This window comes from Salvelinus alpinus, chromosome 15 (assembly GCF_045679555.1).
Source record: "Salvelinus alpinus chromosome 15, SLU_Salpinus.1, whole genome shotgun sequence".
In the NCBI taxonomy this organism is placed as follows: Eukaryota; Metazoa; Chordata; class Actinopteri; order Salmoniformes; family Salmonidae; genus Salvelinus; species Salvelinus alpinus.
The window spans coordinates 58,091,452-58,115,456 of record NC_092100.1 but is presented as its reverse complement, the minus strand read 5'-3'; the positions used below and the strand labels follow the sequence as shown (position 1 = coordinate 58,115,456).

At 43.6% G+C, this 24,005-nt stretch overlaps 1 protein-coding gene across 2 annotated transcripts in view; it reads right to left on the bottom strand.

Moving 5' to 3' along the window:
- LOC139540428 (reelin-like) overlaps positions 1–23,779 on the bottom strand; it is a 261,766-nt gene extending 237,987 nt beyond the window's left edge. For both annotated transcript variants that reach the window (XM_071344234.1, XM_071344235.1), the window contains exon 1: positions 22,320–23,779. In XM_071344234.1, coding sequence (XP_071200335.1) covers positions 22,320–22,566 — 247 coding nt within the window. In that variant the 5' untranslated portion in view covers positions 22,567–23,779. The remainder of the gene's footprint in view (positions 1–22,319) is intronic.
- Positions 23,780–24,005: the final 226 nt, after the last annotated feature.

Here is a 24,005-nt window from a genome sequence, read left to right as displayed (position 1 = left end):
CCTACATAATGTGCCTTTGGGCCATGGTCAAAAGTGCACTATAAAAGGTATAGGGTGCTATTTGGGATGCATTAACAGTGTAGAACTGACTGAAGTGGTGCATTATGCCTTGCCATTTCCCTTCTCTGCACCCCCCCCTCGATTTCTTGAAATGAACATTACAGATAATAGCCAGCCAATGTGAAAAGCATTGATATTAGTCAGAGTTCTAAAGTGTCTCCATCGCTCTTGTATATGGATGTTGGAGTGAGAGTGGCACGCAGTGTTTGTGTGTGTGTGTGTGTGTGTGTGTGTGTCTGTCTGTGTGTGTGTGTCGCCATGAAGCACAGTAAGGGTGATTGAGGAGATTGAACTCTAATTAAAAGGCCAGCTGCTGTAATGAAAGAGTAGAGCAGCGAAGTGTGTGTGTGTGTGTGTGTGTGTGTGTGTGTGTGTGTGTGTGTGTGTGTGTGTGTGTGTGTGTGTGTGTGTGTGTGTGTGTGTGTGTGTGTGTGTGTGTGAGTGTGTGACGTGTGTTTATGAGCGCGTGTGTGTCTGTGAGCGCGTGTGTGTCTGTGAGCACGTGTGTGTCTGTGAGCGCGTGTGTCTGTGAGCGCGTGTGAGTGTCTGTGAGCGCGTGTGTGTCCGTGAGCGCGTGTGTGTCCGTGAGCGCGTGTTTGTCTGTGAGCGCGTGTGAGTGTCTTTGAGCACGTAAGTCTCTGTGAGCGCGTGTGTCTGTGAGCGTGTGTGAGCGTCTGTGAGCGTCGGTGAGCGTCGGTGAGCGTGTGTGTGTTTGTGAGCGCGTGTGTGTGTCTGTGAGCGTGTGTGTCTGTGAGCGTCGGTGAGCGTTGGTGAGCGCGTGTGTGTCTGTGAGCGCGTGTGTGTGTCTGTGAGCGCGTGTGTGTCTGTGAGCGCGTGTGTGTGTCTGTGAGCGCGTGTGTGTGTCTGTGAGCGTGTGTGTCTGTGAGCGTGTGTGTCTGTGAGTGCGTGTGTGTCTGTGAGCGCGTGTGTGTGTCTGTGAGTGCGTGTGTGTGTCTGTGAGTGAGTGTGTGTGTCTGTGAGCGCGTGTGTGTGTCTGTGAGTGCGTGTGAGTGTCTGTGAGCGCGTGTGTGTCTGAGCGCGTGTGTGTGTGAGCGTGTGTGTGTCTGTGAGCGCGTGTGTACTCGCCAGGGCTGGGGTCAATTCTATTTCAATTCCAGTCAACTCAGAAAGTAAATATTTTCCTCATTGGAAATTGGAATGTCAGTGTATTTCATGTCTGTGTGCATGCCTGTGTATGTGTATACTTGCTTGTATAACAGTGTCTATATGTTTGTGTGCGTGTGTGTGTGTTTGTGGGGGGGGTGTGAATGTGTGTAGATGTATCTACTGGCAGCGATCAATGGTAGAGCTATTCTCCTGACACCCAGTCTTAATCACACTAACCAGGCTTATTAACAAGGACCAACTCATTACCCATAATTGACATCCCCGTCTCCCCCTCCTCCCTCTCTCTGCTTTCTCCAGTCCCCTCACTTAACCTACTACTTAGCTTCAGTCAGTTGGATTCTTACAATCGGTTCCATCCACAAAGATGTAGGCATATTACTCGAGTCAATCAGACAGAGATGATGTAGGCATATTACTCAAACCAATCAGGCGAAGATGATGTACGCATATTACTCAAGCCAGTCAGACAGAGATGATGTAGGCATATTACTCGAGTCAAATCAGACAGATGATGTAGGCATATTACTCAAACCAATCAGGCGAAGATGATGTACGCATATTACTCAAGCCAGTCAGACAGAGATGATGTAGGCATATTACTCGAGTCAAATCAGACAGATGATGTAGGCATATTACTCGAGTCAATCAGACAGAGATTATGTAGGCCTACTACTCGAGCAAATCAGACAAAGATGTAAGCATATTACTCGAGCCAATCAGACAGAGATTGTGTAGGCCTATTACTCGAGCCAATCAGGCGAAGATTATATAGTATATATTACTTGAGTCAATCAAGCGAAGATGATGTAGGCATATTACTCGAGTCAATCAGACAGTGATGATGTAGGCCTATTACTCGAGCAAATCAGACAGACAGAGATTATGTAGGCATATTACAAAAGCCAATCAGACAGAGATGATGTAGGCCTATTACTTGAGCCAATCAGACAGAGATGATGTAGACATATTACTCGAGTCAATCAGGCGAAGATGATGTAGGATATATTCCCCGAGTCAGGCGAAGATGATGTAGGCCTATTACTTGAGTCAATCAAAAAAAGATTATGTAGACCTATTACTCGAGCCAATCAGACAGAGATGATGTAGGCCTATTACTCGAGCCAATCAGACAGAGATTATGTAGGCATATTACAAGAGCCAACCAGACAGAGATGATGTAGGCCTATTACTTGAGCCAATCAGACAGAGATGATGTAGACATATTACTCGAGTTAATCAGGCGAAGATGATGTAGGATATATTCCTCGAGTCAGACGAAGATGATGTAGGCCTATTACTTGAGTCAATCAAAAAAATATTATGTAGACCTATTACTCGAGCCAATCAGACAGATTATTTAGGCCTATTGCTCGAGTCAATCAGACAGAGATGATGTAGTCCTATTGCTCGAGTCAATCAGACAGAGATGATGTAGACATATTACTCGAGTTAATCAGACAAATATGATTTAGGCCTAATACTTGAGCCAATCAGACAGAGATGATGTAGACATATTACTCGAGTTAATCAGACAAATATGATTTAGGCCTATTACTTGAGCCAATCAAACAGAGATGATGGAGACATGTTACTCGAGTTAATCAGACAGAGATGTAGGGCTATTACTCGGTTGATCCTGTGTCTTTTAATGTTGGCCTGTGTCTGGGGGCGGAAGGGGTTTGTAAATGGACAATTATCGACTCTTTCACAGGTGTCTTATCCTCAATGTCACAGCTTCACATAAGTATGCCCGTTATCACATATCTTGACCTAAAAAATAACCTGTGTAATTTTTAAATCAACAGTAGCTTGTAAGGGAAAAAAACGGTGATAATTGCTGATGTGTGAGAAGGGAGCCAGCCTCATTTCCCTACTTAGTCCCAGTGGAGGCAAGGTGACAGAAGATCTGTCCCTGTTAGTCCCAGTGAGGTAGAGTACAGCACCAGTACCAAAGCTAAGGTGACAGAGATAACAGAGACGACAGAGAATGTTTTTTTGTCAGTCTGGCTTGACTTGGTTTGGAGAGGAGAGGCCAATGGTGATCTGGCCATGGTGTGGGTTCTGCAGCTTCCAGAGAATTAGAGCCCAGTAGGGTGACATCTCCGTCGTTCTCACACTAAGTGTGTTTGGAGGTACAGCTGTTACAGGGGCTACCATCAAACAGCTGAACCAGCTATGTGTGAGACCGAGGTTCCATGCGGCCGAACCAGAGCCGCCGTTACGCCATCTCCACTGAATTGTCACCTCCGGAAGACAGAATCAGACGTTTTTTCCAACAGAAATGAAAACAGACACTCGTTCATTCACTTTCTCTTTTCATAGACATGCGTGTGAACTGGGACAAAGATGGATGCTCCAAAGCAAAACAATAAAAGGTTGGCAACAAAGCTCTTCTGATCTTCATCATCCTCATCATCTTCAGGCGTGGTAGCGCCTCTCTGGATTTTTGCATGAGTCAGAGCCTCGATGGGGGAAGTGTGGGACGGGATAGGAAGGGGGATAAGGCTGCAAGGGCCAGGGGATGCTATTGTGGATGAGGTGTGGTAGAGATGAGGATGAGGAGGGGTCATTTAGTTAGGTGTTGGTTGGTGGCATTTTGTACTGTTTATACTCCTCTCCTTAGAGAGCATTGGGGGAAGGTAGGTTGGTGGCATGTTCTACTGCAGAACGATGATCTGCTTGTTTCGAAGATTGGGGAGGTTGGTACTGAGGAACTCCTCTTGTATAGTTGTGGGGGGTAGGTAGATTGTCATCACTATAATAAAAATGGCACCAATCAGCTCTTCTTTGCAAAAGCATTTGTATAGGTGTACTGCACTCCCCTCTCTCCATTTCCTTGTATATCATTGGGTTGGTGGCGTTTGTAGTACATGGATTAGCTAGTTTGTTTCTAGAGAAGGGAAGGAAGGGGGTACTGAGGTACTGTATAGCAGGGCTGTTTCCCAGGCAGGCCAGGCATGTGGTGTGTAATCTCCTCTTGCCAGGCCCGCTCTCTCTGTGCTGCAGCAGGCCTGGCCGTTTGAAGTGGATGGGGGAACTGGGTGGCTGAGGCTGTTTGGGGTTCTGAGGGGCTACTGAGCTGGGGGGAGTACGGGGAAACAGGGGCTCAGGCTGTATGTGGCCTCAGCCTCCAGCCACGCCGTGCCGAGCCACAGCCGCCTTTACGCCATCTCCTCTGTAGTCGGGCCATGGGACTGGGACTGGGACTTGGAGCGCTACATGGCCTGCTGAATGCTGCTGAATGCTATCAGCACAGACGACACACTGCCCCCAGGCTGGGATTACAGACTTCTCAATTGAGAGCCAAGAATAGGAGGAGGAGGAGGAGCGGGGACCAGAGCATGTGGAGAATGGAGGACGGTGGAGGTATTGACAGACTACTACTTCGAACAGCAGTGCAATTCTGATTCTGAGCAAGAAAGGAGGCTATCAACAGCAAAACGGGCACGCGGATCAGCAGACAGAGGCTAGGAAACCCCTAAAGCATGAAACACACTGAGAAGCTCACTGCCGATAGACTGTAGATAGGTACTTATCACAGTAGGAGGGCGTTCCTTCTCTTGGTAGAACAAAAGCGGTGCCTGCTGCGTGCTGACCCGGTAGCGATGAACCTGACGTTTCTACTTGTAGAATCGCTATGCTTGTTAGTGGCCAAAAACTTGACTTTGAGCCAATCAGAGAGCACGGGTCAACAGGAGTAACAACAAAAAAGGGAAAAAAGAGGAGGGGGCCCATCCCTTCTCAAAAGCAAGAGGTTAACTATTCTCTGGATGAAAGATGAACAGTGGGCCATTGTTCTGAGCTAGAGTGTGCTGCTGGGATACACTCATAGATATTAGCATGACTGTACTATTTATCCCCACAGAGATCCTAATGGCATATACAGACGTACATTATATCTGGGTGTTCGCTCTACTTATTTTGGGTGTGCCACTTCTGTTTACAACCTTGTGTTTGTAAGCTGGAACAAGACTTCAAAAAGTCTTGGAAAAAAGAGAAGGAAAAAAGGAGGAAAATAATGCTGAATGCTAATATTTTAATTAAGTTTCAGAGAGGAGAGGGATGTTTCCCCATGTGTGTCTCTCTGATGGAGTTACACTGTGAGTGAAGCTCGAGTGTTGTTGAGGTTTTTTATGGTCATACCCTCAGGCTCAGGGTCTCTGTTGTGAACTTGTGAGTGTGCTTGGAGACATGAGAACCATGGGGAAATATTTACAGAAGGCTACAGAAGAGAATACAGAAAGTATGGAAATGTACTTCTTAATATTGAACAATAGTTGAGTACAAAGCAAATGTTTTTGCTTCTAAAAGTCGGGGTAAGAGGTTAGGAAAGACAGTGCTCGAGTTATCAGCACAGAGGCACTGAAGCCCGGTTCCAACATCCTGAGAACCATTACGCCCACCCACCTGCCATGCCTGCAATGATGCCTGCCCAGCTTGCTAAAGTGAAAACACAACTCAACAATTACCTCATTAAGAGCTCTCTGGTGTTGGCCGTCAAAAGAAAGGGGGAGGAAATAATGAATAAAAAAGTCAAGAGTTCCAACATTGGCTTCCCAGATAAGACTGGCACAGAACACACACATAAAGAATGCGGGATAACAATGTCACTGTGCCCAGATGCGACAGAATCATGCCATCACTGTGGAGTCACAGCAGTGACACATCACACAGACAACCACCTACTATCACTGTCTGATCCCAAAAAGGTTATATTATGACTAAAGATCTGTGTAGTGATGTGCGTGTTGACTCATAACCCGCAGTCCCCGCAGCTCTATCCGGGGGGGGGGGGGGGGGGGGGTAGGGTAATGAAATAGTGTTTGGATGAAGGGCGGGTGGGTGGTTGAATAAATGTATAATTCTTATCTATAGTTTATATTAATAGGCTAAATTGAGTTTTTTCTTTAATTATCTGCCATTAGTGCGTAAGCCTAATGTTTAGGGCCTTACTGTACTCCCGCCAAATATCCTACACGCCAATCGCCAAACACTTTTGGGAACAGGCAGAAAAAGTTAACGTCAATCCATGGAGACAAAAGGGACAATGTCAGAGTTTAATGCAATAAGAGAAAAGCTGTGAAATTGAGATTTTAAAATAATGCGAAGGGAGAGCCAGACAAATCATGTTTGGGAATGATTTAGTGAAGTGGTAAAAGAGGAGGATAGCAGTGAATGTTGCGTGTGATGATTGTGAGGCGCTATTCAAATTCAACAGTCACAAGATTGGGACCTCAAATAGCCTACTGTTCAGATGGGTAAAATGGGAACTGAAATCTGGACACTGACTGTAGGTCTATAACCTCTCACATAGCCTTAATATTAAAGGTGCAATATGCAGAAATCCCTCCTTATTTCTTGGTTGCTAAAATTCTAAAAGCTTGCCTAATTTTTGTTCAAGTGACAAAAAAAATCTGTCTATAGTGTAAAGAATCATTGTACCATCTAAACCGCTGTGAAATATATTTTCAATAACCCAAAATTGTGTATTTTCAACTGTTTGAAGCTGGTGTGCAAAATCGAAAGTAAAAGAGGCAAAGGGAAACTTAAGAACTTGAAGCATAGAAGCAATGCACATAGAACAGATCTACTGCTTCTTAGACTTGCTTTCAATGAGAATGACAGATCTACAACTCCCATTTCTACTTGAATTTGGTCAGGTTGCCCAAAAAGCTACAAACATATTGCAGCTTTATCCCCTGCAAAATTAAGCATTTCTTGCAGTAAAATTATACACCAAATGTAGGCAAAATTTTTACTCGGGAACAAGAGTGGAAAAACATGATTTCTTTCAGCATATTCTTATTTAACCTTTATTTAACTAGGCAAGTCAGTTTAACCTCTTATGGCTGCAAGGGAAATTATTGAGTAGCCAGAAAAAAGGTGCCCATTTCAAACGGCCTCGTACTCAATTCTTGCTCGTACAATATGCATATTATTTATTACCTTTGGATATAAAACACCTTCTAGTTTCTAAAACAGGTTTAATTATTTCTCTAAGTGAAACATAACTCTTTTTACAGCCCATTTTCTGGAAAAAGTGAATTTTCCAAGAAGCTATGTCTCTCTTCAAGATACTCTCTATAAAAGGCCTTGGCACTTGGGACTGTACAAACACGTCACACATCTTCCCCTGGTTGTCATGCGGAAGTGAGAGAAAAAAGGACTTGATTATCTCTGTCAGGGACTGAAAGGAACCTCTTTGAGTGATAAGTGCGCACTTTATAATTTTTTCTGGGCGCGAAGTAGGAACTGGACCGCGCTCCTGGAAAACACTCGTTATAGGTGAATATGACCTCCAGCTTCGATTTTCTTTGATACATGTCACAAAATCATCCTAAAGTATGTTTTTTCAATATACTTTAATTATATTATTGAAATTTATTCTGGACTTTAGACGTGATGCGACGCAAGAATTTTGTCAAGACGGAGAGGTTAGCATGGCATGGCCAGTGTGTCATGCTAATTCAACAGGGACATCGTTCGTTCTAGGTCCAAATGAACACGGTTCTGAACAAAGGACCCTTTGGAGAACATTCTGATGGAAAATCAACAAAGATAAGGACCCAATTTGGGATGCTTTTTCATATATCTGTCGAACTGTGCTATCGCTAGCGTTTGACTAGAATCAATGCTGCTGTGTGCTAGCTATTGTAGTAAGCTAATATAACGATATATTGTGTTTTCGCTGTAAAACACTTCAGAAATCGGAAATATTGTCTGTATTCACAAGATCTTTCTCTTTCATTAGCTATCCACCATATATTTTTCTGAAATCTTTTCTGATGTGAAATTAGAAGTAGACGTTGGTGTCTGTTTTCTCTGGCTACTGCCGTGCGATTTCTTACTGTAGCTATGATGGTAGCAGTAATGTAAAACTGATTTATAGCTAAAATATGCATTTTTTTTGAACAAAACATAGATTTATTGTGTAACATGTTATAGGACTGTCATCTGAGGGAGTTTTTTCTAGGTTATTTAGGTTAGTTCTAGGTTAGTTAGGTTGGCTTTGCATGCTAGCTGCATGCTAGCTGCATGCTACCGGTGCTGTGAAAAATATGTCTCTCTTTTTGTATTTGGTGGTGAGCTAACATGAATATATGTGGTGTTTTCGCTGTAAAACATTTAAAGAATCTGAAATATTGTCTGTATTCACAAGATCTTTCTCTTTCATTAGCTATCCACCATATATTTCTCTGAAATGTTTTCTGAAGTGTAATAAGGTAGTTGACGTTGGTGTCTGTATTTTCTCTGGCTACTCCCGTGCGATTTCTTACTGTAACTATGATGGTAGCAGTAATGTAAAACTGATTTATAGCTAAAATATGCATTTTTTTTGAACAAAACATAGATTTATTGTGTAACATGTTATAGGACTGTCATCTGAGGTAGTTTTTTCTAGGTTATTTAGGTTGGTTCTAGGTTAGTTAGGTTGGCTTGTGCATGCTAAATGCAGCCTACTTGTGCTGTGAAAAATGTCTTTCTGTCTTTTTTTATTTGGTGGTGACCTAACATAAATATATGTGGTGTTTTCTCTGTAAAACATTTAAAAAATCGGACATGTTGGCTGGATTGACAAGATGTTTATCTTTCAAATGCTGTATTGGACTTGTTAATGTGTGAAAGTTAAATATTTTACAAAAATAGATTTTGAATTTCGCGCTCTGCACTTGGACAGGCTGTTGTCATATTGATCCCGATGTCGGGCTTGCAGCCTGAAGAAGTTAAGAACAAATTCTTATTTACAATGACGGCCTACCCTGGCCAAACCCTAACCCCGACGACACTGGGCCAATTGTGCAGCGCCCTATGGGACTCCTAATCATGGCAGGTTGTGATACAGCCTGGAATCAAACCAGGGTCTTTAGTGATGCCTCTAGCAGTGAGATGCAGTGACTTAGACCGCTGCGCTACTCGACAGCCCCCTTGAGAGAATGCGAATGCGCAGTTAGATACCGTCTGTAGAGGTGCTGTCTTTATCAGCATCATAACAGCTGATAGTATTTTAGCCAAATAAAATATGCGTCCAAGCCGAACTGAAATCTTGTTGGGTCATTTTCACAGCTTTCTATTACCTTGCATTTGAACATTTTGCACAGAAAATCTTGCATTTTATCCCCGGTTCCTAAACGTCTTTGCTGCTAGAAAGAAGCAGGGATGGCAGAGAACTTTATCAATGTCAACTAGATTGAAGCATTCATTCTATCAATGTACGACATTATTCAGGTGAGCAATGATTTAGTTAGTATTCTAGGGCAACATATAATGAGAAGCTGCATGAATCTTATTATAGACAAGTTGACCATCAAATAGCCTACCAAAATCTCTGAAATTATAAGCAGAAACATATCTAAATCAGGCAACAAAAAAATCCTGCACCCCGTGTGAAGAAATCCCAGCTGAATGCACAGCTGGCCCCGGCGCACCACTAGATCTGTGTGCTAAGCTAACATGTTGCCATTGACATCAGTGGCACAATGACACAGTCCTCCCATACACACACGGCTAAGGGGTGTTCTTAGACACGACGCAATGTCATTGTCACTTAATGGCCTTAGAGGCGCCTTGGAGGCATCAAATGCTTTTGTTAGACAGGCAGAATGGCACACATTCATGTTCTGCTGTCATCAAAGCATGGTCTGAAGAAAAATACTTTCTCACCCATCTGCTCTTCAGAAAGAGGAAGCTATATGGATGAATATAATGCTCACCAGTCAGTGAATAAAAGGTCCATCATTCAACGTCTCCTTGATGGTATAATGACACAGACAGAAAGGGGAACACATCTTTATGTCTGTAAGCAAGCATGAACATCTCTCTCTCTCTCACTCACACACACACACACACACACACACACACACACACACACACACACACACACACACACACACACACACACACACACACACACACACACACACACACACACACACACACACACACACACACACACACACACACACACACACACACACACACACACACACACACAAAGACAAAACAGTGCTACACTTGACACACTTCTCTAGCCACACAGTGCAATCTACTGAGACAAAGCAGTGGGAGGGAGGAAGGGAGGCTTAAAAGATAGGCGGGAAGATAGATGACCGGATGGAGTGAGTCTAGCACAACCTCTTAAAATGTGCTGATGTTATCAGTATGTTGAGAGAGAGAGACCCCTAGACACAACTATGACAAAACATCAAACAAAAACAGGTCACAACTCCTGCAACTCCGTCGCACACTGGGTCTGTGCATAGTCAATGGTAGGATTCGAGGGGACTCTTATGGTAGGTACACCAACAGATCATCCCTTGGCAGTAGTACTGTAGTACTTTATCACTGACCTCAACCCAGAGTCTCTCAGAGCGGTCACAGTCAGCCCACTGACATCCCTATCAGTAAACGCAAAAAAGTTTCACTGTAATAGTGAAGGTGTACAATTGGAAGTAGAAAACCAAAACAGTACATTTGACCTCTCAGCTTCCCTATCAAATCTAAAAATGTTAAGCAGACAACCTAAGAAAATGTACAATAATGACAAATGGTTTGATGAAGAATGCAAAAACCTTAGAAAGAAATTTAGAAACTTATCCAACCAAAAACAGAGACAGAAAACCTGAGCCTACGCCTTCACTATGGTGAATCACTAAAACAATACAGAAATACGGGAAAAGAAGGAACAGCACATCAGAAAACAGCTCAATCCACAGAATCCAACCACTTCTGGGAAAACTGGAACACACTCAACAAACAACACGAAGAGTTATCTATCCAAACGGAGAGGTGTGGATAAACCACTTGTCCAATCTTTTTGGCTCTATAACAAAGAACAAAGAACAAAAACAAATACTGTATATGATCAAATACAAGTCTTAGAATCAACTGTTAAAGACTACCAGAACCCATTGGATGTTCAATTACATTGAATGAACTACAGGACAAAATACAAGCCCTCCAACACAAAAAGGCCTGTGGTGTTGATGGTTTCCTAAATTAAATGATCAAATATACAGACCACAAATTCCAATTGGCTATACTTAAACTCCTTAATTAACATAATCCTCAGCTCTGGCTTCTTCCCCAATATTTGGAACCAACGACTGATAAATCCACAAAAGTGGAGACAAATTTCACCCCAATAACTACCGTGGGATATGCTTCGACAGCAACCTTGGGAAAATCCTCTGCATTGTCATTAACAGCAGACTTGTACATTTCCTCAGTAAAAAAAATGTACTGAGAAAATGTATTCTCATGCTGTGTTGACCTCAAAAAAGCTTTGAATTCAACTTGGTATGAGGATCTGGTATACCAATTGATGTAAAGTGGTGTTCGGGGAAAAACATACAACATTATAAAATCCATGTACAATTATATCCATGTGTGCAGATAAAATTGTCAAAAAACACACGCATTTCTTTCCACAGGGCTGTGGAGTGAGACAGGGATGCAGCTTAAGCCCCACCATCTTCAATATATATATCAACGAATTGGCGAAGACACTAGAACCGTCTGCAGCACTCAGCCTCACCCTACTAGAATCTGAAGTCAAATGTCTACTGCTTGCTGATGATCTGGTGCTTGTGTCCCCAACCAAGGAGGTCCTACAGCAGCACTTAGATCTCCTGCACAGATTCTGCCAGACCTGGGCACTGACAGTAAATCTCAGTAAGACAAAAATAATGGTGTTCCAAGAAAGGTCCAGACCACAAATACAAATTCAATCTAGACACCGTTGTCGTAGAGCACATAAAAAGCTATACATACCTTGGCCTAAACATCAGCACCACAGGTAACTTCCACAAAGCTGTGAACGATCTGAGAGATAAGGCAAGAAGGGCCTTCCACGCCACCAAAGGAACATAAAATGTTGACATACCAATTAGGATCTGGCAAAAACAATACTTGAATCAGTTGCAGAACCCATTGCCCTTTATAGTTGTGAGGTCTGTGGCCCGCTCACCAACCAAGAATTCACAAAATAGGACAACCACCCAATTTAGAATGCATGCAGAATTCTGCAAAAAAATCCTACGTGTACAACGTAAAACATCAAATAATTCATGCATAGCAGAATTATGCCAATACCCGCTAATTATCAAAATCTAGAAAAGAGATGTTAAATTCTACGACCACCTAAAAGGTGGTTGCAGATTACAGCTCTGCATTTAACACCATGCACGCCTCCTACTCAATCATCAACTTTGCAGACAACACTACAGTGGTAGGCTTGATTACCAACAACGATGAGACAGCCTACAGGGAGGAGGTGAGGGCCCTCGGAGTGTGGTGTCAGGAAAATAACCTCACACTCAACGTCAACAAAACAAAGGAGATGATTGTGGACTTCAGGAAACAGCAGAGGGAGCACCCCCCTATCCACAGACGGTACAGTAGTGGAGAAGGTGGACAGTTAAGTTCCTCGGCATATACATCACGGACAAACTGAATTGGTCCACCCACACAGACAGCGTGGTGGAAAAGGCGCTACAGCACCTCTTCCATCTCAGGATGTGGCTTGTCACCAAAAACACACAAAATTTTACAAATGCACAATCGAGAGTTTCCTGTCGGGCTCTATCACCGCCTGGTATGACAACTGCTCCGCCCACAACCGTAAGGCTCTCCAGAGGGTAATGAGGTCTGCACAACACATCACCGGGGGCAAACTACCTGCCCTCCAGGACACCCACACCACCCGATGTCACAGGAAGGCCAAAAAGATCATCAAGGACAACAACCACCCGAGACACTGCCTGTTCACCCCGCTATCATCCAGAAGGTGAGGTCAGTACAGGTGCATCAAAGCTGGGACCGATAGAAGCTGTTTTTCAGCCTCAAGGCCATCAGACTGTTAATCAGGCATCACTAACATTGAGTGGCTGCTGCCAACATACAGACTCAATCTCTAGCCACTTTAATAATTCATAATTGGATGTAATAAATGTATCAGTAGTCACTTAAACAATGCCACTTTATATAATGTTTACATACCCTACATTACTCATCTCATATGTATATAACGTACTCTGTACCATCTACTGCATCTTGCCTATGCCGTTCGGCCATCCCTCATCCATATATTTATACTTACCTATTCTTATTCATTCCTTTACACTTCTGTGTTTAAGGTAGTTGTTGTGAAATTGTTAGATTACTTGTTAGATGTTACTGCACGGTCGGAACAAGAAGCACAAGCATTTCGCTACACTCGCCTTAACATCTGCTAACCATGTGTATGCGACCAATACAATTTGATTTGATTTGAAGTGATTCCCAAACCTTCCATAACAAAGCCATCACCTACAGAGAGATGAAGCTGGAGAGGAGTCCCATAAGCAAGCTGGTCCTGGGGCTCTCTTCACAAACACAAACAGACCCCACAGAGCCCCAGGACAGCAACACAATTAAACCCAACCAAATCATGAGAAAACAAAAAGATAATTACTTGACACATTGAAAATAATTCACAAAAGAACTGAGCAAACAAGAATGCTATTTTGCCCTAAACAGAGAGTACACAGTGAAATAATACTTAACCACTGTGACACACTCAACATTGAGGAAAACATTGACTATGTACAGACTCAGTGAGCATAGCTTTGCTATTGAGAAAGGCCACCAAAGGCAGACCTGGCTCTCAAGAGAAGACAGGCTATGTGCACACAGCCCACGATACTGAGCTGCACTTCCTAACCTCCTGCCAAATGTATGACCATATTAGAGACACATATTTCCCTCAGATTACACAGACCCACAAAGAATTTCAAAACCAAATGTTGATTAACTCCCATGTCTATAGGGTGAAATAACGCAGTGTACAATCACAGCAGCAATATTTGTGACCCGCTGGCACAAGAAATGGGTGTTGAAGATCCAACACCATTGTAAATACAACCCATGTTTATGTTTATTTATTTTCCCTTTTGTACTATAACTATTTGCACGTCATTACAACACTGTACATAGACATAATATGACATTTGAAATGTCTTCATTCTTATGGAACTTTTGTGAGTGTAATACTTACTGTTCACTTTTTATTGTTTATTTCACTTTTGTATATCCATTTCACTTGCTTTAGCAATGCAAACATATGTTTCCCATGCCAATATAGCTCCTTGAATTGAATTAAACAGAGAGACAGAAAGAGCGAGCGAGCGAGCGAGAGGAATGTGTGTCACAGGAGAGAGTTCTATTAAACCATTAACCCATTAAGGCCTCCTTCCTTCTCCCTCCTCCCTAAACCCTAAACTAGCCAGAACCGTCTGCGGCTGAAAACTAGGCCAGTCTCCTGTCCTTGTGCATCGGTTCACTGACTGACTTCCTGGCGCCCTGTTTAGACAAAGGCAGCGTTTTCCCTTTCACTGCTTCTTTAATAGCACACACACTCGTTGATCAGTCATGCTGGACGTCCAAAATGACAAGTCTTACTGCGGGACATTAGACGTCTCCAAAAGCATTGGAGAGGAATGTTCGAGGTCAGGGACTCTTCAAAATCAGCTGAGAAGGAGATAATGACTTGCAAGCAATCGGGGAAAGTCGGGGACTAATTGAGAAAGATTTCAGTCTGAGTAATGTAATCCGTCTTGTCCCGTTTCGTGACATCATCGGCGTCTCCTCCGACACTTGACCTGTCAGAGTGTCGGAGGTGTGTCAAGTGTCTCGCCTTTGACCTCTCTGTGTCTTGCTGTGTGTTTGACAGCATTGTTTATTCAGTAAAAAGACAGCTAATAAGCTGGATATTGACGTATAGGAATCAGACAATAGACACGGCACGCTGCCTGTCTCCAGTCTCAAAGATGTCCCTCTCTGTTTCACACGTTGCTGTTGTGGTCGCCTTCGAATGAAGAGATCATGGGTCAGTGAATCTCCATTTACAGTGCTTCTTTGTCCAGGACTAGGCATAATATGTGTTCAGGAAACTGCCCCCAACTCTCTTCCAATCCTATCTGAGGTTGTAGTATCTGGCTGGTATCTTGTAACCTTCATGAAGACGTGTCGCTTGTTGTTCCCCTCGGCAAGATAATGCACTACTGCGCAAATAGCAGACTCCAAATAACAGTGTAATTCACTATTTCCAAATCAGATATGCTATCATTGTGGAAGGTTGACGGTATAGGCTATTTGCAGGGTGAATTTATCACTAGGTCACCATTAGGCGACAGGGTCTAAATCTCCTTGAAGTGTTGATTGTTTCTCTGTGATTCTCCAACTATTAACATATGAAAGGGCCCATTAGGGAGAAGCATGTTACTATCTTCAGATTAGCAATGGCCATTTTGGCCCGTGATGTTGTTGACTGGTTTGCTAAACAGCTCTCGCTTTTCTCTCTCTCCCTCTATAGCTTTCTACCCTCATTCTCTCCTGACTCTCGATGTCTCTCGCTTACTCCTCCTCTCACTTTCCACCCATCCTCTCTCCCCCTCTCCCCTTTCCATCTCTCCCTCTCTCTCTCGCTTTCTCCCCCTCCCCTCCTCTCTGTCTGTCACTCCCCTCTCCCCCCTCTCTCTAAACAGTGTTCAGTCATTTGGCAATCAATGCACTGCTGCTTCCCATTGAGTGGCTGAGCGTTGTTTGGATTTCTATAGTGGAGAAGAACAATGAAGTCTGGTCTGTTGCACACACATAAGTGCACACACACACACTATGAGCATGGTCTGTGAGAGCCAGCGTACCTGTGCCAGACTGCCACAGCAGGGGAGTGTGCGTGAGTGGCTCTCACACCGTGCTCCACTCTGACCCAACCACCCCCATGCCCGCACACACAAATGAACTCACAAATACATTTGAATGTATGCAAATGATAATACACACACTGTTAAGCTATGCAAACACTACAATCACACTCTCCCGCAGATTAGATTCCAAAACACATGCATTACACCTACAGTACAGTACAAATGGAAAGGCACACAAAGCAAAGACCAAGCAATAATACAGTAGCACTTCAAAATACTGGAGCAGTCAATAAAACAGATCCCAGCTTTGATCCGAAATACAAACATCACAAAGCTAAGACTCACAAATCCAAGTGAAAATGCATAAATTACCACCACGCACACAATGGCACAGAGTCAATCCCCCATTTCCCCTCTTTCTCGTTCTCTCTCTCCATTTCTCTCTCTCCCTCTAGCTCCCTTCTTCTAGTGAATCCCTATTCACTTCCCAAGGACACCACTCTGCCGTTCCATTCCCTCCACCGTCCTGCCTTTTCCATCCCTTTCCATTGTTCTTTCACAATATTCAGCCTTAAGTAAGATGCCCTCCCATCACCCTGCGAATTGGAATTCAATATGCTGTTTTGGCATGACCATGAAATACCAATAGACTGCCTATAGTCCCTCTCCCTTTGCCCCTCTCGATCTCTCAAATTCCAAATGAACTTGAAAGTGATGGATCAATGTCGACAAAGCAGTGCAATACAAAATAATTACGGAACATAAAAGGAATTAGTGTCAAATGGATGCTTTTACAATTCCTCTTTCTACCTCTCTCCCACTTTCTTTCTCCCCCTATATCCCCCTCTCCAACACTTCCACCTCTCCAACACTTCCACCTCTACCTCCCTGAATGTGGGTGTTGTTCTTCGGTGAGAGAATGAACAGGTTGGTGTGTGTGAGTCAGAGAGGATTAAAACAGTTACAACACAGGCAGGAGAAGCAGCACTCTGCTCCATCTGAGCGTTGCCTGGCTTTCTGTTATCTATGTTTAGAAACAGAACTCTGGATTCTTTATCCTCACTCTCCCTCTCACAAAGACACTGCTGTCTTTCAGTGGAAAAATACGACTTGGATGGGGACGTGACTTGGAGCTGTGCAACAGGCACAATACTCAGCACAGTGAAAAATGGCTATGAAAAGAAAGAGAGAAAAAAGTATCTTCAAGATGTCTTAAATAAAGAGCTGTTTCCTGGATGGAGTGGGAGTGGGCCAAGAGGGCCAGGCCCCAATGTGCGTGTCTGTGTCTCTCTCTATCTTTCTCCAATTTTCTTTATTGGCATGACGTAACAATGTACATATTGCCAAGGCTTACTTTGGATATTTCCAATATGAAAATAATAAGAATTAACATTTTCAACGGGACAACAGTAACAACAATAACCAAGGGTCAAAATAACCATACATTGAACAATAACAATAAGCATAGAGTAGAGGACATGTGCAGGTTGATTGGTCTGTCAGACACTGTCTCTCATCTTATGGCAGGAAGCAATGTAGTGCGCTGCCAACCCACAGCTCTCTGCGTCCTCCCCCAACAGGACGGGTAGCCTACTCTCATCAGAGAGGTCGTCAAACCTTGACTAAGGGTTTCAAATTTGGGGAAATGACATTCTCTAATTGTTTTATATTTTTGACATTTTGTCAGGAAATGCAGCTCTGTCTCAGGTTCTGCTGTTGTGCAGTGGTTGCACAGCCTTTCCTCTACAGGGAGCCAGGTTGTCCTGTGTCTACCCTTCTCAATGGCAAGGCTGTGCTCACTGAGCCTCTCTCTCTCTCTGTGTTTCTTTCACTCTTTTTTTCCACTTTTTCTTCAGCAGTATCTCGATCACGCCACTTAGTCTATAAAAACGGCCTTATCTTATGAGGTGAGAGTAGAGATAGAGAGGTCAGGTCAGAAAAACAATTAGGGCCTGTTGTTCTGAATTTCAGCCATGCAGGTTCATCCCCCGTGACTGTGGAGCATTAACAGATGAAGCATATTCATTAAATGAACACCTGAACACCTAACGCTTAACAGCAGCCATTACAATAGGACATGGTGCTACTAGACTGGTTAAAGGATTTACTGTAATTAATGAATGTGTGGGGGTACAGTACACTGCTTGTCTCTCGCTCTCTCTCCTTCTCTCCCTCCCCCTTTCTCCCTCTCGCTGCCTCCCTCTCTATCACCATGGTCACTATCTCTCATGTCTCCTCTCCTCAAAAGCATATGCAGCAGCCCCCTTAATGGTTAAATGTTAGATCACACACTGCTTTAGAAGACACAACCAACTTTCCTCTTTTGCTCAGAAACTGGCATCAAGAGATAACATTAAAAAGGCAAAAGTGAAGAGAGCAAATTTAACAAAATAACATGATGCAAGGCAGAAAAAAGTCCTTGTTTACTGAGACAAACAGATCCCAGAAGGAGAACCATCAACACAACGCTTCCACTTCCCCCCTCTTCCTCCTCTCCCCTTCTCTCCCATCCCCCTCCCTCTCTTGCCCGGCCAGCTATCTATACACCTGCTCTCTCTCTCTTTCTGTTTCTCTCCGTCATTCTAACTTTCTCTCTATTTCCCCTTCTCCCCCCACCTCAATCTTCCTTTCTTTCTCTCTCTCTCTCTCTCTCCCTTCTCTCTCTCCTTCCTTATCTCCCTCACTAGTGATCATCTTCTACGTATCTCTCCTCTGCTCTTCTAGTGCCTTGTCTCCTTATATGGAACCAGAAGACTGGTGTGCGCGACTGGTGGGGGGACCGTGTGTGTGTGTGCGCAAATGATCCTAATTGCACAAGGGCTATCCAGCCTGTCACTATTTCACTCCCCATTATCCTCCCATCTCCGTGGCTTACCCTCTCTCTCCAAATCCAAGTTCTACCCCCAATGAGCTGTCATAATATGCCTAAACATGGGATAGAAATAAAAAAGTGAGAGCAGCACTAAAACCCAGTAATTTCCCATACCAACCCCCGTCCTCATACCCCCATATCTGATCAGCTCAATCCAGCTCTGTCTGTTTAAATCACTGTCATCAAATCTCCCTACTCCGATCCCATCCATCCACAGCCTCAGTTTATTTAAACCTCCACCCCCCCCCCCCCCCTTCCCTCCCTCCCTATCCTGAACCGCAGCACTTTTCTAATGCTAATTAGTTAATACTTTCTCTGCCACTCTATCCCCTTCCATCCATCCGCTAATGCTAGTTATTCAAATCTCTCTCTCTCTCCGCCCGCTGCTGCCCGCTCTTCTTACAACCCAGGCATTGGTTTAAAGGTGCTTCCCTGAAGGGCTCAGCCTGAGCTACACTGTTATTTTCACGCCCAGGATAAACGTCCCTTTTCATATACGCTACTTACTCCTGTTCTTCTTCTGCTCTCCTTTTCTTTTCTCCTTCTCCGTACCTATGGCTCTCTTCTACTTCTGCATATTAACCCATACGAAATTCTAGGTTGTTGTTTTTTTTTACAGCACAATGTTACACAAGTGCGTAGCTAACTTATCGAGAACATTGGTCTTACTAACAAAACATTCTGCGCTTAGGAAATATGTATTCTATCGTTGGTGTGTTGAAGAACTAAGAGAGATAACAGTATACAAAATATAAATACATCCAGAGATAGAGATTTAAGTGTCTGGGACTAATGGACTAGCTAACATGTCCTGTATAGGAATGTCTCTTCGTTTTTCTCTCTCGTTCTTTCTCTCTCCCTCTCGCTCCCCCTCCATCCCTCTCTTTCTCGCTCTCTCTCGCTCTCTCTCGCTCTCTCTCGCTCTCTCTCTGGATCATCATTCTCCCGGTTAAGTGGACTCTGGCCAGTGTGAGTGACACTGGTGCCACCTTAATTGGGGAAGACGGGATCGTAGTAACGGCTCTAACGGAATAAATGGAATAGTTCCAAACACACCATTCACTCCATTCCAGACATTATTATGAACCATACTCCCCTCACCAGCTTCCTGTGACACACACAGAGACACACAGTTCTAAGGTCACTGTGTGTTTTCCTGGCCGGAACAGGTGTCATGCAGACAGCGTACCGGAGTGCAGGTGTGGGAAAGGTGAAATCACTATATACATTTTCTCTCTTTTTCTCTCTTCTCTTATTTCATCTTATTTCTGTCAGTGTGGATCTAGCTGCTCTATTCTCTTGCTCCATCTCTTTCCCTCTTTCTTTCCCTCCCTCGCTTCTCGGTCTCTCTCATTCAGCGATGTGTGATCTCTTTCTCCATTAGTTAGTTTATCCTGAGGATATAACGCCACCTACACACATTGAGCACGGGGCAGCCGGATCGCACAACACAGAACAGAAATACCAAGCAGAGTTGCAGCTAGCTCAGAACAGAACAACTACTTCACTCAGCATCAATACTTGTTACAGTTACATAAATGTCAGTTTATCCATCGCCGCCCCGCACAAACACACACATCACAACAGCTCTACAATGTGAAAGCAAACATTGTTAAACAGGTACTGAGAAACACACAGCATGAAGTACATACTGGTACAACAACCTGAAATAGTCTATTTAGTATATAATGTTTAAGGATAAATTTTAAAAAATCCCCAAAATATTTTGTTCAATTACCATGAATAAAACAACAAATAAAATTCAACCAAAGGTGACAAATAAAGCAACAGGATTCAGAATAAATGGTCAGTCAACACATACAGTTCCTTCAGAAAGTATTCACACCCCTTGACTTTTTGACCATTTTGTTGTGTTAAAAAGTGGGATTAAAATGCATATAATTGTCATCTTTTGTCAACGATCTACACAAAGTGAACAAATTATAAGAATTCTATTGATGGGAAACATTTTGAGTCAATGCATATTAGAATCACCTTTGGCAGTGATTAAAGTTGTATCTTTCTGGGTAAGTCTCTAAGAGCTTTGCACACCTGGATTGTACACTATTTGCCCATTATTCTTTAAAAAATTCTTCAAGCTCTGTCAAGTTGATTGTTGATCATTGCTAGGCAGCCATTTTCAAGCAAGCCATAGATTTCCAAGCCGATTTATGCCAAAACTGTAACTAGGCCACTCAGGAACATTCAATGTCATCTTTGTAAGTAAGTCCAGTGTATAATTGGGCTTGCGTTTTAGGTTATTGTCCTCCTGAAAGGTGAATTTTTCGCCCAGTTTGTTTTGGAAAGCAGAATGAACCAGGTTTTCCTCTAGGACTTTGCCTGTGCTGAACTCTATTCCTTTTCTTTTAATCCTAAGAAAACTCCCTAGTCCTTCCCGATGACAATCATACCCATAACATGATGCAGCCACCACCATGCACGTAGTGCTTTGCATAAAAAAATATATATACATATTCTTTGCCACATTTTTGCAGAATTACTTTAGTGCCCTATTGCAAACAGGACCCATGTCTTGGAATATTTTCATTCTGTACAGGCTTCCTTCTTTTCACTAATTTAGGTTAGTGTTGTGGAATAACGACAATGTTGTTGATCCATCCTCAGTGTTCTCCTATCACTGCCATTTAACTCTGTAACTGGTTTAAAATCACCATTGGCCTCATGGTGAAATCCCTTAGCGGTTTCCTTCCTCACCGCCAACTGAGTTAAGAAGGACACCTGCATCTTTGTCGAGACTGGGTGTATTGATACACCATCCAAAGTGTAACTAACAATTTCACCATTCTCAAAGGGATATTCAATGTCTGTTTTTTTACCCTTATTTTCAAGATACTAGAAAAACTCCATGGTCGTTGTCGTTGAATCTGTGTTTGCAATTCACTGCTCGACTGCGAGACCTTACACATGTGTGGGGTACAGAGATGAATAGTCATTCAAAAATCATGTTAAACACCGTTATTGCACACAGAGTTAGTCCATGACACTTATTATCTGAATAGTTAGGCACATTTTTACTCCTGAAGCTATTTAGGCTTGCCATAAAAGAGTTGAATACTTATTTACGCATGACATTTCAGATTTACATTTTTTTATTAATTTGTAAACAAAATTCTAAAAACATATTTCCACTTTGACATTATAGGGTATTTTGTGTAGATCAGTGACACAAAATAGAATTGCAATAAAGGTTATATTCAGGCTGTGACACAGCAAAATGTGGGAAAAGTCAAGGGGTGTAAATTCTTTCTGAAGGCACTGTATCTATAACAGAGCTTGTGGCAACTACCACCTAAATAGAGCCAACCACCAAGTGATCCCTCTCAGTCCATCTGTGTGATGGGGACATGCCCCACATTTTTTAGCAATTGGAGCCCAAAAAAATCGGCTTAAAAACAACTCTAATTATATACCATAGATAGGAAATAGTTGTTTATCTCTTACGTTAATTAATAAAGATAATGGTTGATATCAGTGATGCAAAATATGTATCAAACACAATCAAACACAACACAAGCAGTCTCCTCAGAATGCACATGCACAGTCAGTGCACTCACCTTGGTACTCCTGTCCGGGGGTGTAGGCAGTGGGATTCCCAGCGATCTGTAGGGTGAGGAGCACCTCTCCCCCTCCTTCAGCCACCCCGGACCCCTCCAGCTCCCCATGGTGGATACACAGGAAGAAGAAGGGGTTGAAGCGGGGGTAGAAGCCTGCTGCTGGGGGGCTCCCCAAATCCACACCGGTCCCCAACACCAGGGCCAGCAGGGCACAGCCGAGGGCACCCCAGACAGAGGCCCATGCCATCGCCCTGAAAAACGACGGAACGAGGGAGAGAGGGATGAAGAAGAGGAGTGAGAGTGGTGGTGTGTGGAGAAAGGTAGTCACAGGTAGAGTTCCAGTAAGATGGCTTGAGGGCTGGAGTCCACACTTGGTCGACTTGGATAGAGAAAGTCTGGTTCTGGGTTCTGAAAACAGTGTGTGTAAATATGAGTGTGTATGGTTGGTTATAAGCAGACTGTACTCTAGCACTCCGTTTCTCTCCTCTGTTCCGCCTTTTCTCTTTCTCTCTCTTCTCTCTTCCTTCCACTCTGTGGGAGTTCAGAGCTAGTCTTTGCTGTCCTGTTCCGCGGTTTAAATACCTCCCCTTCACCCACCCCTCCCTCCCTCTCTCTTTCAGACCCAGGCGTGCTGTACGCTCTGTGAGCCGGCCTCCCTCCCTATCTCTCTCTCATCCAGCTCTCTCCTCCCTCTTTTTCTGTCAGTCATTCTATCACTCTGTTTCTCTCTCTCCAGCTCACTCTCTCTCTATCCCCAGGTCCCTCTAGCCCACTGTATCACTCCACCCAGGACCCTTCCATCCCTCTCTCTCTCCAGAGACCTTAGCTGTCTTATCTCTCTGCATCTGTTGGTTTCTTTATCCCCACCATAGGCATAGAGAGAGAGATCCTAGCTTATTCACACTTTCCTTTGTCTTTTTCCCCATCCACCACCCAGCCTGTCTCCTCCTCTTCTCCTCCTCTACCACCTAGTATCACACCTCCCTCCCCTCCCTTTTCTCTTCCCTCTCTCTCAGCTCTCCATCTCACTTAGTCCCCCTCCCCTCTGCCTGTCTTCATACTAACCGCTTCTCTCGCTATATGTCTCCTTGTCTCTGTCTCCTCAGCTATGTATTTTTACCCAATTCCAAGTATTTTGTTTTTCCTCCTCCTCTTCTCTCGTTGCTTTTTTTATTTGGTTTCCTTTCCATCCGATTCTCCAACTTTCTCTTTCTTCACTGTCAGAGCCCAGCCAGCTTCTGCTTTCTCCCTTCTTTCCCTTTCTCTCTCTCTCTCTCTCCCTATTTCACTCTCCCTCCCTCCCCCTGTTCTCTGGTCTAGATTAACTCCCCACTATAGAGCAGAGTAGACACCAGAGCCGATAATTCTGTTTTCACCCCGTATGTCTCTTTAGCCCGGCTTCCAAATCATAGCTTAGTCTCGCCCTCTGTATACTATCTCTCTCTTTTCACTCTCTCTCTTCCTGGAATAAACAAAAACAGCATGGAGCTACTCCTCCTACCTCTCGTCCACACACTCTCTCCATCTGTTTCTCTCTCTCTCTCTCCATTCTTCAACAAGTACAGCTTCAATGACTTACAAAAACAATGCATCTGTCTCCAGAGCGGACACAGTGCATTAAACATACACATACTGCTTTACATCTCTGTAGCACAACTCAAAGCTAAATAAACAACATTAAAGCAG